This window comes from Crocodylus porosus, unplaced genomic scaffold (assembly GCF_001723895.1).
Source record: "Crocodylus porosus isolate Cpor-Errol unplaced genomic scaffold, CroPor_comp1, whole genome shotgun sequence".
NCBI classification, from domain to species: Eukaryota; Metazoa; Chordata; order Crocodylia; family Crocodylidae; genus Crocodylus; species Crocodylus porosus.
Window position 1 is genome coordinate 29,931,735 of NW_017728951.1, and position 19,752 is coordinate 29,951,486.

At 39.9% G+C, this 19,752-nt stretch overlaps 1 protein-coding gene across 2 annotated transcripts in view; it reads left to right on the top strand.

Annotated features, from left to right (window-relative positions):
• Positions 1-19,752, top strand: part of EXOC6 (exocyst complex component 6) — a 167,803-nt gene that overhangs the window by 29,924 nt on the left and 118,127 nt on the right. For both annotated transcript variants that reach the window (XM_019555845.1, XM_019555844.1), the window contains 3 exons: positions 10,407-10,611; positions 11,690-11,845; positions 13,670-13,738. In XM_019555845.1, the coding sequence (XP_019411390.1) occupies positions 10,407-10,611; positions 11,690-11,845; positions 13,670-13,738 (430 nt within the window). The remainder of the gene's footprint in view (positions 1-10,406; positions 10,612-11,689; positions 11,846-13,669; positions 13,739-19,752) is intronic.

The window sequence follows — 19,752 nt, forward strand, 5'->3', positions numbered from 1 at the left end:
TTGATTGAAAAGATGAGGGTGGTGTTGATTCTTTGACAAATACAGCATTTCCCGTAAATCTTCATTGGGTATTGATGTTAAATGTTAACGAATGTAAAACTGTGAATAGTCTTAGTAAAAAATCTTTTCCCCTCAATTGCTCAGATTTCAGTCTTTTGGAATATCATTTTACTAGTGCTCCACTTGTCAAAGAATTTTACAGGATAAATGAGACTAGAATGTCTAATGAAGAAAATAAAACAGAAAAGCAGTATGGCAGTTTTTGTTTTCTGGGACAGAATCTTTTCAGGAGTTCTCCCTATATTATAAAGAAGCAGAACCTTTTTTCTTTCCCCTATGTTGGTTACCTTTTAAATTATTGGAAAGTTTGGGTCTGGAAGTTGTGTTGCTTTACATTATCAGATTGAAGTTTTGCTGTGCAGTCAAAAAAGGCATCTATTGATGACAACTTTTGGTTACTACCAACTCAAGCTGGAAATGAACTGATGACCTAGAGGTGAAAGGCTGTGTATCCCATGTAACTGTCTCCTGAGCCATGTGTAATGCAAGTTGACAAGAATTATAATTGTGAAGGAAAATAAATGAGGAGCCTGCTCTAAACAGACAAGATTGATTAGAGTAGTTTATGGAGGGGTTAGATCTTGGGTGAAGGGGCAAAAAAAAGAGGGGTGTTGGTTTCCCCAGTATTCTGTCACCCACTGTGTATTTATAAATTTAGAAAGGCAGACAAAACCCTTTGGGCAGAGGTGATATCTTTTATTAGACGAACTAAGTAGTTGCAAAAAAAAAAATCTTTGCAAGAATGAGCATTCTAATTTTTTTTTTCAAATTAAATAAGGTGATATAGTCTTATATGCTTTTTATAACCTGTAGCTTCTGGATGCCTTTCTACATCTGTAGATAAGTTTGCTGACTTTGCTTCAGAAAATGTTATGGATGAACAACTCGTATAGGGTTTGTTGGAGAAAAAGATATAAGAGCACATAGGATGCGTCCCAACGAGTACATGTACAGTTTGAGGCACTGCAAACCTCACATGGCACACATGCATCTGTTCACTGCACTGCTATTTTGCACCATGGCAGGTTTTTTTGACAATGAGATCCTAGTGTCAAAAAAAACCTCCTCTAAAGAAAAAAGGTGCAGCGCATATGGCAGTAGTGTGCACCACGAGAAACAGCCTGGCTGGCTAGAGTCATGCTCTGACTGCTGGTCAGGCTTTGATGGCCAACTTGGCATGACTGCTGCCTTGCATGGACCCTGGGAGGCCCCCTGGCCCCACCTTCCCCTACCCCACCTGGGTCATTTTGCCACATCCTGGAGGGTGCATGATGGGGCGTGCCCTGGGACAAACAACAATGGCACAAATATGTGCTGCTGCTATTTGTCCCATGGGAAATGTGCACCCCTGAGCACGTGCACTTGTTGGGCTGTGCCCATATAGAGTTGCAATAAAAATATATTTGAGTAAGTAAATTACTAAGATGGTTGTTGGGTCTTATTGAAGTTATTGTAATAAATATGGAGAAGGGAGACATTATCTTGTGTGTTACGGTATTGCATTGGTTGATCTGGTTTCTTTTTCTGGCTGCCATAGATGTTTTGTGTGATAGCATGAAAGTCATTCAGGACCAGATCCCTAGAGGCATTTAGGCACCTTAACTCCCACTGAGAACCTGGCCTGAACTCTTCAAACTTTCAAATAACGCACATGTTGAGATTAGTTTGTTCAACAAGGATCTGAATTCTTAGCTAAAAGTTGCTGTAAGAATGTGGTATATACCTGCAACACAAGGACAAGTTTGTCAGCTACAACCCCTAAATTCTGAGAAAGCATCAGTTTTATTTTAATTTCCATTCATTCCACTGTACCACAAAGGCACACAGCACTGGCATCTGGCACTGGCACTCACATTTGCAATATACTAATTAATCTGTCAAATTTAATGTTTATCTTTAATAATGATTTTGAGGATAGGTTTGTTCATTTTGCATTTGAGGTAGCTCATCTCCTTTCTCCACCCCCCACAGTGTTCTTAAGATAGCTCAGCTCAAACTTTATTTCCATTAAATCACAAAGCAGGAGGGAAAGTAGCTGGCTTTACTGGTTAATATTTCTAGGTGAGCAGGTCTCAGCTTTTGTGTCTTTTTTCTAGACAGCCTTGCTCACTGGCCTATGATTATGGTCCCCTAGCTCCTCAGATGCAGGCTGGATTCTACCCCCTGTCTCTGATCTCCTGCCGCTTGGCTGTATGAAGCAATTCAAGGAAGCATGTACTTTAATTAACTTATGGTGAGGAAAGCTGGAGAGCAAGAGTCAGATACAAGCAAGTCTTGTCAAGAGGAGAGGGAAAAATGTATTAAGAATCGTGATTGTAGCAGCATTGAGGGTTACTTAGCAAAAGTACTGAGTTTCATTGGATATTGAAAAAATATCCAAATTGTGGAGTCCACAGAGCCCTATTTGGGGTGAGTAGAACGGTAAAAAAATCCCAGCATATTGTTTTAGGCCCTCTGCCAGTTCAGATGAACACTGCTGTATCAGTTCACACTAGGCTCAAGATTATCTTTGCAAAAATATAAAATGCTGTTTTAAAAATGGAACCAGAACTGCAGGAGCACAATTCAATGAAAAACAGTGAATTATACAGCAAATTCCATGCTGCAATATTACAGAACACAGGTCAGCAAACCACAAGGCAGATATGGCTTTGAGTATTTTAGATAGTTCAAGAACAATCCAAGTGTACTCATATTTATTATTAATTTTAAATTCCAAAGAAAATATAGTGATGGGCCACGTCTACATGAGATGCTACATCGCCGTAGCAGCGCACTATAGTGACGTAGCATTGGTGGGCAAAAACGGTGATGCTGCAGCTACGACTCTGTAGTGACATGCTCCCTTGCTATAGCGCATCGCTATGATGACATGGTTAAAAATAACTGTGCACTGTCAACACAGTGCAGTAACGGCTGTTACTGTGCCATCATTTACTACTTCTTAAAGGCATATGATTATAAAGGAAGTACTAAATGATGGCACAGTAACAACGACACCGTAAGGGCACATGTAGATGTGCCCATTCAGTTTTTTTGGAAAAGAAGGTACTTTGAGAAGTTCTCAAAATTGATAAACTGCTAGTTTCTCAAGATAAATTTTTCACAAGAGGGGAGGATTAAAAAAGTTGAACTCCTGCCACAAAAATAATTATACTTGGCATGGCCAAAGAATAAAGGTGGAATAAACATGAGGACTAAGTTGTAAGGAAAAGCCATTCACCAGAGAATACAAATAAGTTTGAGAGCTGTATCTTTTTAAGGGAAAGGATCTAGATTATGGTTAAATAACAGGTAAGAAGTATCAAAGTGGACTGAAAATAGGATGTGAATTGGCCATGTGTACTTTGTTTTGCTCTTGCACTGCTTCAGAAGTTCAGGGCCTGTGAAGAATATATTTAACAGCTGGAAAATGTGGAAGTCCTACAGAGAACTATGCATAAAATAGAAATCCCTATTGCAGCTACACTTGTGTGTTGTTTTCATTGCACTTTTAAAGGAACTATATTAAATATACAGATTTTAAAGCTCTGTGGTTAACTACAGGGATTCGCTCACTTCACTAAAGCTGCTGTCAAGATGGTAGCTATAAAGGATATGTGCAGGGTAAGGGTCTTATCACACTTTTAAAAAGTATGGTCCTTCCTACTTTATAGTTGTATTTTGCTTGGTTTCATGCTAATTCTTGATCTTAATTTTTAAAAAATTTACAGCTGTACTTGGGTCTTACAGCTCTTTTTATTGGCATTTTTGGGGTATCAAACTTTTCATTTTTAAATGAAACATCTTGAGTATGTAATTCATTTTGGAACATCTTGAGTGTGTAATTCATTTTGTGTAAGAGCCTACTTTTAATTAGTGCTTGCTATTTATTTTGTGGGAAATGCATTGCTTTGCCCACTCTTAGAAACATACTGCTTATTTAAATTGTTAGATTTTTGTATCCCAAGGAAAGAAAGGGAGTAGTAGTACTAGGTATGGTTTTAAGTTGGTTCTCTGTCAGATACTATTTCAAAATTTGACTCAAGCTTTCTGAAAGTGTTAACAAAGAGAAGGAAAGAAAAAAAAGTACTGTCATCACAAAACAAGACGAACAAAAAAAAACCCAAGATAAAAAACAGAGATGGGTATATTCCAAGATAATATTAAAAACTTTTTATGCGCTGCTATCATTACTAATGTCCTTTCTTATTGCTGTCAACAGTTACAACAGCATGTTTCAGGTTAACTGGGGACTAAAGTCTAATTTGTTTTGAATGTGACAATTTGGGTACTTTGGCAGTGTAATAGATATAAGTGCTTCTAAGCCAGTGATAAGTAAGGATATCAAATGTGTATGTATCTTAAAATCTAAAAGCTTTTTAGACAAAGCACCACCCCTTTACTTCACTGGTTTCCAAATTACCTACTTCCATTTGTTATAACTGTTTTATTTGCATCCCTGATGTAGAGCTTTGTTAAGAAAATGTTTGTTTGCAGATTTAAAGGACACAATAAATATTCATCACTGATATAAATTTCATTGACTCTGTTCCAGCCATTTCTCAGAGAGAAGAAAGCCTTTAAAAGTGTAATTGTGTTCCCTTTATCTTAGCTAACTACACTGTGCCTGGGCCATACATAGTAGCCCATACTTCTAAACTGGCACCTTGTGTTCCTGCTAGTTGTCCCTGGGGAACGCTTGTGCCATGCACCCTCTGGCATGTGGCAGGTTACCCCGGGTGGGGTAGGGGAGGCTGGGGCCAGCATTGGGCTGACCCCAGCAGCCTTACCTGGGGACCTCCCATGGCTGCAGCACTGGCGATCCTGCTATGTGGAGCCTGGCTGGTAGCCGGAGTGTGGCTCCAGGCAGCCATCCTCCAGTTCTGAGTGGCACATGCTGCCCCCATGTGCGCCTCTCCTCTTTTTTTTGCACGGGTTTTTTTCACCTGTTTTTTTTCACCCCAGAACTTCTGTTAGGATTTCTTGGTCCTTGCTGGCCAGAGTGATGGCACCTTATAGCTCATTCTGGCAATCCTAGAGGAGTTGGCCAGACTGCACCACCCTTCATGACATCATGCTGAAGATGCTTTGTAGAATGTGTAGCAGCCTCAGAGTGCTGGGGATGCTCCAGACATCTGTTTGCATAGCCAGTGTCTGTGTGCAGCAGCTAGTGGCATCCAGAGCTGTTTCTCTACTGTCAGCCACATGTGTCCTGTCTAAGTCCACTCTGAATACAGGCCAGTATACAGGTGTCCAGTGTTTCTACTGCAGGCAAGCAGTGCCAGTCCCTTGGGGATGAGTGTACTGGAGACACCCTTGTTCTGCGCCTAATAGGGCCAGCTCTCACCCCTCCTAACAGGCTTTTCCATGGCCTGCAATGAGCCAGAACCACTCCAACTCTGTGATGGTTCTATCATACCCATTTTCCAGGGTATAGCTAGGGCCATCCCTACCCAGAATGACTGGTGAGCCTGAGGCTTCTCCATCTGGATGTTGTAGGGATTCAGGTGGCAAAGGCTGTTGCGGGGAGCCACAGGATCACCAATGTGATGGGCAGTGAGGGTACAGATCATGCTAGCTTGACCTTTATAACATCACCTGGACTGTTGGCTGGAGGGGACAGAGGGACCAAGCCCAGCCTGGGAGTACCTGGCTGAGATGTGGCAGGCTTTCTTTTTTCATTTTAGAACTCTGGGACATGGCAGGAGGTGTTGCCTGTCACAGGCAAAGAGGGCCTTGTTTTTTTGAGGTGAGCCTCATTTGCTCTCTGTTTGGGATAGGGTTAGAAGAACTGCTAACTGAATAGTTTTTTTAAGTGCACTTAGGTATATTTGCCATCACCTCACTTGGAGATTGGTTTCCCATTGTTTCCTGGTTTTCTTTCCACTGGGAAGACTTGTAACACTGTTGGGCTGGTGGGGCAGGCATGTCCTGTTCTTCCTTCAGGGTCAGGGTGTCTTCTGGCTCTGCAGCCTTCTTTTTTATCTTTGTCTACCTCCTCTGGCCTATCTGCCTTTTTAGACAAATGTATATCATACTGCATGGCAAGACTGTACCATGTGAAGAATATACTGTTAACTAACATCTGTGGAGCTGTACTGTCATGTCCTGCCAGAGACACCAACACTGCATCTTGAGGATGCCAAGGACACTTTCCAACCTGTTGTAATGCTTCTCTACTCAATGGGAGGTGAGGAATCATGTTTGATGAGGGGTAACCTAAGTCACTTGTAGCCAGTGTGTAGTTGGGAAGCTGGCATGTGAGAAAACATAAGAGAAGCATGGGATCCCAGTGCTTGGCCCGCTTGTGTGTGACATATTTAAATTCTGTGTTGAAATACAAACATTGATTGGTAAAGTAAAAGTCATACTGGTACTTTGCACAATAAGTTTTTAATTAGAGAAGGGAAATAATTATCTTGTAATTCTTTACTCATAAAGGGATTGTATCATTGTAAATTTTCAGCATAATTTAATGCAGCAGTTATCTGGAGCCCTGTCTATGCCTTCTTTGATAATATTTCCCTTTACAATTTTAAATAAGAAAAAAGTAAAGCTATACCAATGATCATTCTGTTCCCTTCAACTGACTTGTCTTTTCAGTGACAATGTGCTGGGTTTCTTTAGGTCAGTGGTCTCCAACCTTTTTAAGTCGGAGATTACTTTTGGAATTTAAAAGGAACCCCCCCCCCCAACAGGTAAGTCTGTGGGGAGGGAAGCAGGGGGCAGACTGAGGCAGAGGAAGAAAAAATTATTTGGGGGTATGCCCCTCCAGCAGGTAAGTCTGTGGGAGAAGGGCAGAGAGAGGGTAAAGGGCCATGAGGGGGCAGGACAGATTGAGGCCCTACTCCCTCTCTCACCACTGGGGCCTTGGGAGGGAGGGGGCAGGGCTGGATCAGGGGCAGGCCCTGTACAGCTGGGACAGGGTGGGATGGGACAGAGCCACAAATGGCTTGTCCAGTGGTCGGGGAGACACACAGTCTGGGAGGGCATGGGTGGGTGCCTGGAATTGCATGCGGTGGGGTGGACTCAGTTGCCGTCTGGGGCTGGGCTGTTCCTGGCGGAGGCTGGGGCTATGCTATGGTTGGGCTGGGCGGTGGTGGTGGTGGCACTGGGAGTAGGGCTATGGGGGGCTGCAGCCATGCAAAAATTTGCTGTAGGCCCTCCAGCCCTCTCCTAGTGCTTCCGTCACCTGGCCTAACCGCAGCGCGGCCCTAGCCTCTGCTGGGAACAGCCCAGTGTTACCTCCCAGTCTCAGCCCACAGCTGCAGCCTGCCCTCCATGCTCAGATCTGGGGCACATGGGCCCCCATACCTTCATGGGGCGGAGGAAAGGGGCTGGGAGGTGGTGCCAAGCTGTTCCTGGAAGAGGCTGGGACTGTGTTGTGGTCGGGCTGAGTGATGGCAGTGCCGGGAGTGGGTTGAGGTGCTACAGCAAATTTTTGGGTGGCTATAGTCCCACTCCCAGCGCCGCCACTGCCTGACCTGATCACAGCACAACCCCCGCCTCTGCCAGGAACAGTCTGGCCACAGCTGGCAACTGCAGCCCACCTCGCTCCACGCAATTCTGGGGGCATGCGCCCCCCCCATACCCTCCCGGGCTGCCTGCCCCCCCTCCCCACGGCTCCATCCTGCCCCACCACCCAGCTGTGCACACAGCAGTGTGGGCACCCCCACCCCTGGGCGAGCCGCCCGGGCTTGATCCTCCCACCACCCACCCGGCTGGGACCCCACTCACCAGGATGCTTCTGCATTCTGTCTTTCACTGCAGGGGCCTCAATCTGACCCCTGCCCCTTCCCTTCCCCCACCAACTGACCTGCTGATCGACTGCAAGAGGCTCCGGGATCCACCAGTTGATCCCAATCACTTGGTTGGTGACCATTGCTTTAGGTCTTTTTTGATTTCCAAGAGATCCAGGAAACTGAATTTTCTGTTATGTGAAGGAATTTAATTTGATTGCTTTAATTATTTGAGTTTGGCAGGGTACAAATAGCAAAGAATATTTCTTTCCATTGATTCTTCTTATGAGACTATACAGCACACCTCCCTGACTAGGAGCACAAAATGTCAGAGAAAATTATTATTTTTTCCTTCTTTATAGTTTGTTGATTCCTATTCTCTAGACTGTTGGGATTTTGTATTGGAATTTTAAGATTTTTTTTTATGATACTGCGCAGTGGCAGTATCGTAGCCAAGATTTTTTTTTTATATCCCGTCTCTTGGATTCCCAGCAATAGCCTTTAGGAGATGGTAGCAGTTAACTCTGTCTTAAATATTAGGTCATAGGGCTCTGTGACAGATTATTATGAAGCAATATATAGAAAAAAAAGCACTTCTGCTTCACTAGTGACTTTGGATTCTATCTTCTTGCTCAATCTGCCATATTTTCCTGTTTTGTAATTTTAACTTGATTTTAACTAGTTTGAGTTTTTGCTGCATGTTTGTTGTCAGTGGTTTAAAGTTGACTGTCAGTGACAAATATCTTTCATGATATCCTCTATGTCATTTTAATGTAGTTTACTGCTTTATTTACAGAAACAATTTGCTAAGAATAGAGACTCATGTTTTTTGAATTTCTTATAAAAATGTATATGGTATAGCTTCAGGGTTTTTTCAGATTAGTCCCTCTGCTCTGTCTGCGGTTTGGACTATGTGTAAAGAGTCTGTTTGATATTGGAGTAGGCTAATAAATTCTGATGTCAAGCAGTAGTTCTTTTCCCTTATTTTTTTCTCGTGGAGATCAAATAAATGAAGGTGGTACATTTATGGTCTTGATGAGAGAATTTATCATCGTTCTGCTGTCTTATCACATTTACATTTTTAGGTTATTATAGTGTCAAAACTTAGTAAACCTGCCTTCAGAAGAGTTACTTAGAGTAATTACAAATTACTTCATAAACCTTACATAAGAATATTTGGAAAGTGTTCCTTAACTTATGTAAATAGCTTATTTAAATAGTAGTCTTAAGTTCATGCATGTCATTTTATTTGTTGAAAAGTATTTACATTGTTGGCAAATGTTCATGATAAAGTTTCCAGTGTCAGATTGCACATACTAGTTCCTAGACAAAAATGCAAATAATATGCAGAACTTTGCAGATTGAGTGCTGACCTGCAGGGTGACCTTTAAATAAAAAGGAATTCAGTGCTTGATCAGAATAGATGTTAAAAGGGCAAGATCCTGAGTTCCATATATATTATAAATAAGGGTCTCCAGAATGGATTTTAAATAGATTATGCTAATTTTGATCTTAGAGACAGCAGTAAAAAAACTGCAGATGAAGTAATGGTGCTCTGATAAGCTTATCTGCGTAATTAAAAAAAGGGAAAACAAACCTTTTTGTTTGCTGTCTCCTGAAAGCAGTTGTGTTCTTGGGCAAGGTTTTTTCTTATCTTTTATGTTAAAAATGTCTTGATTTAAGGGATTTTTATAAACAAAGCCATAACTCATGGTAGAAATATTAGCAGTGCAGATTTGTTTGCTTATGAAAGTGATAAAATCAACTTAAGTCATGTTTTTGTTTGAGGGTGCTTAACCTATTATTGTTTAGAAAATAACATCTGAAACAACTGTAATTGGAAAAAAAAGTACATTTGAAATAACTTTGTGTATTCAAAGACAAGGTTTCCTTGTCTAATCAATTAATCATTTTTTATTGTTTGCATGGGACATATACAGAGAAAAAGGAGCCAAATCTACAATCTAAAGTTGAGCTAAAGATGTTACTCAGCATTTTTGATTGGATAGAGGTTGGGTTCAGATAGCACATGTTTTCTGAGCTAAAGCTTGATTAATATTTCTAGACAAGACGAATCCTACAAGGCCTCGCTGCTCCTTATTCTTGCATTACAGAAGTCAGAATTTGGGCCAAAACAAATATATATTTAAAAAAATATTTTAAAAGGCTTCCTAGCTGAATGGTTGGCAGTGTTATTGTTTAAAGAACAACTTATTATTCGTGCCATGTATGGCAGGCTTTCTTACACTTATGTTTCCTGTATATAAAGTCCTGTAGGACCAAGATTTTAAGTAGTTTGTGGTGCTTTTAAGTCTTTGTGTCTTTTGCGTTATTTCAAGTTTTGCTGCCAATTCTAGATTCTGTTATTTAGGTGGTAAGTTTTTTTTATGAGGTTAATTTTTCGAAAGCAACTAAGTCCTACTTTCAGATATTTAAGTCCCTCTCAAAAATGTAGCTTTGGCTCATAAATCATATAGATACTTGTGAAATGTTACCTATAGTGCCACAGATTTGCATATAGATGATATAGAGGGAACTTGATGGCTTATGTGAGCAAAAATAATAAAGTATACATGCAAAAAATTAATAAAATATGTTCAAAATTTATTTTTAAACTTTTTACAGGTATTATTCTGCCTTAAAAACAATGGAACAGCTAGAAAATATATACCTTCCTAGAGTTAGTCAATATCGTTTTTGCCAGATAATGATAGATAACCTCCCAAAACTGCGTGAGGAAATTAAAGAAATTTCCATGTCTGATCTTAAGGACTTTTTGGAGAGCATTCGAAAGCATTCTGACAAAATTGGAGAAACTGCAATGAAGCAGGTAAGCATAAGCATACCTGCTTCTCCTGATAAATATTTTTTTCTTCTTCTGATAAATAGTTGTACTAAGGCAAACACAGTGTCAATGTAATTTCTAAGCAATAAGACTCAGAGTGGAACTCAAAGAAAAGAATTACTGGGACTTCAGACCCCTTGTCCTGGTGCTAGACATTTCGGCTACCCTGTGAAGATGCATAACACCTAAAATACTTTTGAAGTTGGGGAGGGAAGTTGGCTACCTTGGCTCTTTAAAGTACCACTAATGCTGGGAGAAGACTGAAGATTGCTGGCATACTCTTGAGAAGGCATGGTGCTGGGGGGGAAGACTAGTGGAAGAGTTGGCTGTCCCAACTCAGAGTGATCTGCACTGCAGCAAAGTGGTGGTAGTGGGTAAGCTATGAACAGCATAGTTATTGTTAAAATTATAGTTAAAATTCAGTTTGGAGATAGGAAAAGCTTGGTCTTGTTTTTTCAAACTGTCTTTCTCATCTGTATATTAAGCTCCTTAGTTTTCTTCTTTTGACTTTGAAAAGCAAAATTCTTTATTGTAATTGAAATATGGTGTTATGGATGAAGTTTGATTACAAGATTGTATTGAGCTGCCAAAAATAATAAAGTAATAAAATATGTTCTAGACTTCCATATATGATTCTACTCAGTTAAGCTAAGCAAAAATGATGTTTTATTGGATATAACTAACAAATAGTTGACTTCTGCCTTACAACTGAAATATACTCAAATATTGATTCTTTATATGCTGTGTCTGATTAGTGACATAGTCTCAGAATAATTTATGATCATTCCTGCCTTTAAAATGATATTTTAAAGTTTAGAGGAAAATATAGTGAAGTACGCTTTTAAAGTCATTTGTAATTTCAGGTTGACTGAAGACATAATCTTCAGTATTTACATGTTATATACATCTTAGAGTCACAGGATATTTGCTTGGTAAAATAATAATATGCCAACTAAATATGATGCTATGATCTTCCTTTAAATCATAGTATAGGTTCACTCTTAGTATTACTGATGAATTTTGCATTACCTATCTTTTGCTGTTAAATAACTTGCTGAAACAGGCACAACAGCAGAAAACCTTTAATACTGCTCTTCAGAAACAGAATAATGTCGGCTATGGGAGGAATATGCACATAATGAATGTTAGAGTTCCAGAATCCAAGTGTGAAATTCCATCCAAGCGAACCTTTGAGGAAGATGATGAACATGAAGAAGAGGTAATTTAGTGTTAAGTCAGTTTTACCATAGTTAAAGTGAAATCTGCAGCTATAATTGAATATTTCTCAATTCTCCTAGACAAGCCTTTGGGCCTGCAATAAATTCTGCTTGGAATTCTGACATCAGTAGGCTATGTGTAGGAGCAGGGGGGCATCCTCAAGGAATAACTTGCCAAAGTAGGGTTTTAAAGGCCAAATATAGGCAGTCAAAAAGCCCAAGGTTAAATCAATTCAGTCTTTGCAGGTTACTCTAGCCTGCAGAGATTAAACTGAGAAACAACTGGACAGACATTTACTTTTGATTAAGAAAGTGCAGCCACATGCCTGCAGTGGCTCAGGCCAAAAGCTGCGGGGGCAGGGGGCACACAGAGCATGTAGCCAGCATGGGCTGTTTTCACTTCCTATTTTCACTGCCCCTGAGGTCTCTGGAATTTGTAGTCCAAAATGACAGCTGCAGGACTCTACAGGTTGCTCATCAGTTCCTCTTCCTGCTTCCAGGTGCCTCTGGGATTTGTAGACCACAGTCACAGCAAGCAGTAAGTTTTTAGCAGGGCAGGGCAGCTTTGTAATAGGGGGAAAGTTTAACCCTCCCCCCCTCCTTGGTCCTAGACCCCAGCCAGAGTTTGCCTGGAGAGGGGAGAAAGGGGGCGGCAGTCCCTCCCTACCTCCCCCCGTCCCCAAACCCGTTCTCTGCTGGAGCAGACAGCACATCCCAGCCCAGGGCTGGAAAGCATGCTGGGGGTGTGATTTAACATGAACCAAGAAGGGGTTCTGGGACAGAAGTTTCATAAACCGTTTTGACCCAAATAAGTCTGATACTACATTCAGCCAGGTGGTTTAAGTTAGTTTCTGATGACTTAAAGCAATTTACGTGTAACTTGTTTACTTCTGTCCCTAGCCTTTAAGATATTAATCTTGCTGCATCAATTCTATGGACATTATTGTGAATATAATTTGTAACTCTTCAGGAGTTGAATCAGAATTATACTCAGATACTTATCTGAATTTTCTAGCACATGAGTATATTCTGATTCTGTGGCAGCCAGCATTCTTTTAATCTTAACTTATCTGACACCGTTTCATCTACCATGCACTCCTTATTCATGAGCTGTATAACTAAACTACTTATGAGAACTACAAGGCACCTCCATATGCCAGCATCTAATGAACTTACTGTCAAATCTTAATCTCAGAATATCACATTTCAAACTGAAGGGCCATGCACATGTTTCATTACTCTACTATACTATATACGCCTCCTTGTAGAAAACAATGGTATCATTTAAATTCTCTGCTCACATTTCTTATCTAACAAAGGGGCAGTTCCCAAAATAATAAGAAAAATTACTCACCTCTAACTGAAGTTATCAGGGCATAGTAGCTTTTCTAGTTCTAGCCTCCTCTCATTTTTCAAAACATTTTAATAGTTTCAGAACTAACAGTTACAAAATGAGAGTTGTTGTAATAACACTCTCTTTTTCAAAGCTTTGCTCCAAATATATGAATCAATAAGGTGATGCTTATGTTTTGCCAGTGTTCACTGCTTTCAGAATATACCCATGAGTTTATGAATTAGAGGTAGTATATCCCCACTGTGGGCCTACAGAGGCAATATTCGTAGAAGCAAAGTCTCTGGACATGTCTACATGCTACAGCAACATAGTGTCTTGTGTAGACGCGCCCTCTGATGAGTAGCCTTCCTGTATGGCCAGTTGACTTTAAAATGAGGACTGTTCCTAATAATAAGACACATTTATATCCGCTTTAGGGTAAGTTTTGTTCATAATGTAATGAGTTACGAGACCTTTTTTTTTTCTTCTACAGGTTTTAACGGCTCATGATCTTGTAGATTTTTCCCCTGTTTATAGATGTTTGCACATCTATTCAGTTTTGGTATGTATTGCTCTGATGTAAAATCAAGAATAGTTAATTTTTTAAAAAGTTTAAATCTACTTTTCCTTAACTTTCATACCTTACCAGTTCCCAGAGACCCAAACACATGAGTGAACACATTTAATCTGAATCATGCACAATTGTACTCAATGTATTAGATTTAGGACTGATATTTAGTATAGAAATGTGTCATACAGTAATGACCTATCTAGTAATGGTAGGATTTAATAGCATCTTTATTTTTTAAGATAGGTGAGTTATGTATCAAATCATCAGGAGGTACGATCATTAAAACTGCCACTTCAGTAAATTTCAGCAGACTTTCTTAATACCTACATGTTTGAAAATAAATACATAGTGAATTGCAAACATATTTATCCTGGAATGTGGGATCTTATATTCTGGTGGGTTGCTAAGCAAATGTCAAAAATTGAGAGAGCTTCTGTTAGACTGATAAGAGTTTTACACTAGGATCAACTACAAAAGCATGACTGACAATTTCAGCTGCTGTCAGCAGGCAAGGAACGATGAGCTATGCATAGGGTCAAAGTAACAGAACCTTTCAGAGTTTTAAATTGAAGGTTCATAAGAAGTGATTTTTACTTTCCACATTTATGTGTTTCAATAACTTTTGTATTCAGGTTTTACATGTAAAATCATTTTTAGAAATGTTCTCCTCAATTGCTAGTTCTGGAAACTCAGCCTGGACTTCGGCAGCCAGTTCTCTGAATTCTTTCCTTCTCAAGTTGTCAATAATAAAAGTTCAGCAGGCCTAATTAATCTCTCAGTCACACCTGTGCTATCCCCACTATCTTCAGAGTATGCATTTCCAAAACCTGCCTGTGTAGTTTTTCCTTCCCTTACTGCCTAGCATGGGTTTGCACAGGTATACATGATTGTAACTTACAAATCTGTTGCTGATGCACAAGAAGGAATAGAGTTCAGTTCCATGCATCAGCTGTATTGTTTTTGCAGAAATAATAAGAAATAAAATCTTGTTCTTGTCATGGAGTCAGCAAATTAAATTAAATGAAATTAAATGCACAAAATGAAGACAGCTTCATTCTGTCAGCCAGTATTTTTGGATGGTTGCAGTAAGGGTAGCAATAAACCCTCTGGGCACCACATAGGGAGAGAGATGGGCGGGTATCTATGGGTGACTACTTAGTGGGTGGGGCATTACAGCCCAACTTATTAATGAGTCTTCTTCCTTGCAGTACAGACATGAGATCTCTTATTTCTTTCCATGACACACTAGTCTCTAATCCTTGTGCAGGTCTAGCTTACCTGAGGGCAAATGGCTAATTAGGCACTTGTGCCTGTATAGCACAGGACTCCGTACTTTGAAATAAAACCTTTTAAGAAGGAATTCAAATGTTAGCTGTGTTGTAGAACACTGCAGTTTATCCTGAGGGACTGCTTCAATTTATTCTCACTATAAAATTGCATTATATCAGTTGTTATTCTCTCTCAGTGGAGAGAAAGTGGGAATAGAAAGAGGAGAAAAGGCTGATTGACAGAATGTTTGTAAGAGGCTTACATTGCCCTTATTCTTGGCCTTCATCTCTCATCCATTCATAATGCTTGTTTTAGTAGCCACCTCTCTGGCATGAACTGCCATGTCAGCATTACAACTCAACACCTCTACTTCTAGTGGAGATGTAATCCTTATCCACCTTCAGACTCCTCACAAAGGGGTGATGCTCTCTTGAGAGATGCATCATCTGAATTCAAATTAGGGAGGTATTTGAAGATTTTTCACTGTTCAAGATGGCATAGGAGGTGTTAGGTTCTAAGTATGCCTTAGTACCATTTGTCACCCTATCCTTTATAATTCCTTTATCCTTTATAATGTAGTCCCTGGGGCCCTTGTTGGAAACACTTCTCATGCACCATTTCATGGAGACAATGACCCAGAAGCAGACTACTACACCTTAAATACTTACTCCTGAGATTTGGTGTCTTGAGGAACCATTTGAAGACGATGTATAATCCATGGGGAAGCATATTCACGCATAAGTGGTCATTGCCTCCTTGTTTCCAGGAAAGGTGGCAACTGTGAGAGCTTCCAGGAACTGTGAAAGAATGTGACTCAAATCACTCCAGATCCTGCTGAGGATGCCCAAGAAGCTCTTCTTAAGCCATTACATGTTTTGCACACGTCCATGTTGGGAATTCATTGAAGTCTGTAATGCTGAACAGATGGATGAGAGAAGTTCTATAAGTGGTTGCACAATTCAGTTCCAGCCACTTTCCGTGTCCATTTTAGGGACCTATCTCAAAAGAAGCTGCTCCTTCCTGGAGTGGACTTGCATTTCTCTCACACAGCTATAGAAAATATTCCTCTGAAACACAGGAAAAGAGATTTTTTTTAACTTCAACTATTTCTTGATACCAGACACCTTCATTCATTATATAAAATTTAGAATGGTCACTTCAGCTTCTGTGATGCATTCACTGGATTTATAAGACTGGTCCATGGCTCTTGGCCTTCAGGATGCTTATTTTCATGTTGCCATACATCCAGTGACAAGATGCATCTATGATTTCTGGTAGGTCAGAACTATTATCAGTATAGTATTGACCTTTTCTTTTGAACTTTCCAGTGTAGCAGAGGTGTTTATGAAGGTTTAAGCAGTGATAGCCACATACAAAAGAAAATCAGGAATAATAGGTAACCTGTGCAGCTAGGGATGGCCAGAGAGGGCAGTGGAAAACAAAGATTTATTTATTGATTCTCAATGTATAGACATTTTTAGTACAAAAATACATTAATATAATTACATAGTATAAGAATTAGTAATTACTGTAGAGGACCATTTGATTACATTCTTCAAATACTTAAACGGCAGTTATAAAGAGGATGGAGATAATCTTTTCTCTGTGGCTGAAGGGGACAGGACTTGGAGCGATGGCCTCAAACTGCAACAGGGGAAATCATGGTGGTGGTTAGGTATTGGAACAAGTTGCCTAGAGGAGTTTTGGAATCTCCATCCCAGGAAATTTCCAGGAGTAGGTTGGACAGACACGTGGCTGGGATGGATTAGTCAGAGAAGATCCTGCCTTGAGCAGGGGGCTGGACTAGATGACCTAATGAGGTCCCTTCCAGCCCTACTTTCCTATGATCTTGTGTGTCAAGACAACTGTTTTATGGACAACATGGTTTGTGGATGTTTTTCAGAATTAGAAGTAAAGAAGCTGTGTGGTTTGGTGGTTCTCCAGTTTGAATCTCTGGCATCATGTTCTCTTCATTAACCACTTGTAGAATCATTTTTTAAAATTTTTTGCTGAGAGGATGAAAGATTGCCCTGCTTCTACCAAAAGGTTAAATTGATTTGGGGATGTATGAGATTATTAGGAGTTGGCCAACTCACATTTTATTAGAACAGACAATATTAGAACTCCTTACACCAGTAGTACTTGCGGTTTTGGCCCTGTGGTCCAAATGAATGGCACAGGCCCAGCCAGTGGGCTGTTTGCTGTCTCCTCCTAACCCTATGTGCCAGGATTGGGCCTTGGGGCCCTGTGCTCCTGGACCCAGCTCTGGGGCCCTCACTATCCCCTCCCACTCGTTTGTGCTGGGTTTGGTTCTCTGGGGTCCTGTGCCACCTCTGCTTGGCCCGATGTACTGGGATTGGGCCTCATGCTGCCCTGTGTGCCTGTGTCCAAGAGTCTTCCCATGGATCTGTGGGGAGCCCCGTGGGCAAGATAATAAAGTGCTGGGGGCCCCAGATCAGGCCTGTGGGCCAAGGGTTGAGCACCCTTACTTGACACCAATGCACATCCAGCCTCAGCTTCTTCCCCAAGAAAATATTCCCATTCTTATTACCTGTCAGACTCCCACCTTCACTAGATGCTATATGCTGGTGGAAACATCCAAGTGGACTCTTCTTTTGGCACAGCAGTCTGCCAATAAGTATTTAGACAAAATTTCACTCGCCCCCTCATTTAGATAACTGCTTGGGTATCATAAACTGTGGAATATACATATAAACAAATGCTCATAGAAGAAAAAAAAGTTATTGACATTTACAGTGACTAGAATCCTTTGAGATGAGCTATCCATATGTATATTTCATAATCTTCCCTCCTTCCCCTCTGGTTTGAAATTCCTATTGTAAATTTGGATCTTGCAGTGGAAAAGGAACTGAGTAGTAACAATTGGTTCTGTATTATTCTTTAATATCTTTGATACTGGACTGTGAGGGTGTTCACTGTTTGCTTGGGGTTAACTGCCTGGCTAAAAGTCTCAAGTCTTGATCTTATGGGGCATATTTACACCAAGAATAGATTACACTTATGGACAACACATCTGGGTTGACTTCCATATCTTGCATAGGTCAGTAACCGTTCTTTAACCTGTGAAACCCCTTGCCACCAGATACCACAGAAGTCAGGAGCTTAATAGGATTTAAACTAATAGATATTTATATAACATCTGCAGTCGCATTAGACTGGATAGACTTGAAAGCTCTTAAAACCTCTTGTTTTAGAATATAAGCCTGTTAATGACTGCTTAAGTTGAGAAGAAATTTAACTTTTTGGGCATAATTCTCTGTTACGAGTTTTTTGCAACTTCCTGTGAAATATCTGGTTTTGACAACTGCCAGCAACAGGACACTAGATTAGATAGATCACAGTTCTGGCCTGGTATGGCAATACCTATGTTTAAAAGTTAGGGAGAAATTCAGCAGAAGTTGGAACTTTATACTTGTATGTCTCATAAATATGTATTAGCAAAGTATACTGTGTGGTTAGTGTGCTGCCTTTTGGGTTCACAGTTTTTAACTAGCCAATATTCAAAACATGCTTAAACATGGTACAATGGAGCATTACGATGGCTCCATCTGTTGGCAAAATGTGTCTACATTTTATGGCAAGTAGCCCGGTTTGTTTGGTAGGCAACACAAAATTTTTAGACAAATAAAATTTGAATGCAAAAGTTCCGTGGAAGCATAAAATAAACAGAAGAGTGATCTGAATCAGGAATAGACTATGAGCAAGATTCCAGTAATTTATCATTCATCAGAAATTCGTACTAATATAAAAATAAATGTTTATTCATATGGATTATGTTAATCTATAGTTATATAACTATGTATTTATGTACATTTAGAAACTCTTTGGAAGCTGGAGATCCCAAATATATGGATTGGACATATTTTGTTTTGGCACTTCTGCTTTCGCGAACACGTCAGAAACAGGGTTGCTTGCATTAGTCTAGTGATACTGTAAGAGCATTTACTAACATCCTTTCTCTTAAAAATTATGCTCATATTAATGCCCTCTTTTGTATACCATGGTGTCTTAATACTCATAAAGTATTTTACATATCAGAAAAAGCAGCTAGTCCCTTTCACAATAGAGATTTCTGCTAGAATTGCTTGCAGACTTGATTCTGAAAGTGAAATTGAACAGTTCCCCTCATAGTAGCTTGATTGTGCACTTAAAAATGGCATCCTATTTGGCTGGACATGAATGATTTCCCTAAACATAAATATAAGTGACAATAATGTGAATAATATATTACTTCAATAAAAGTTGCTGTAGTTAATATGTATCCTATAGTACGTAGCACTTGCTTTTTAAAGCAAAATTTTCCCCGGTTAAATTTTGCTCTTGTGATCAATAATTTGTATTTTTGTGAAAGAAAAAAAAGACTACATACTTAAATATACTAATTTCTAACTTTGAGGGTCCTTTTTTTACTAAAGTAATACAGGATTGCAAATATCTGCTATCTCCTATATTTTGATTTGAGGCCTCTTGGTACCTCAAGTAATGGAAATCTAGATAGCTAACTACATGAAGACAAAATAAAACTTAAAAGTGCAAAGGTGCTGCATTCTTCTTGTATACCTATGAGGGGTCTTTAATAGGTAACGAGCCAGTGTTGTAATGGTTTCCAATGCAGAGATGGTTCCCACTAGGCGGATCCTCTTAATGAGGATACCAGATTGTCACTTGAACTCTTCATAATGTAATCATTAGGCATAGAAGGAATTAAGGTTTGA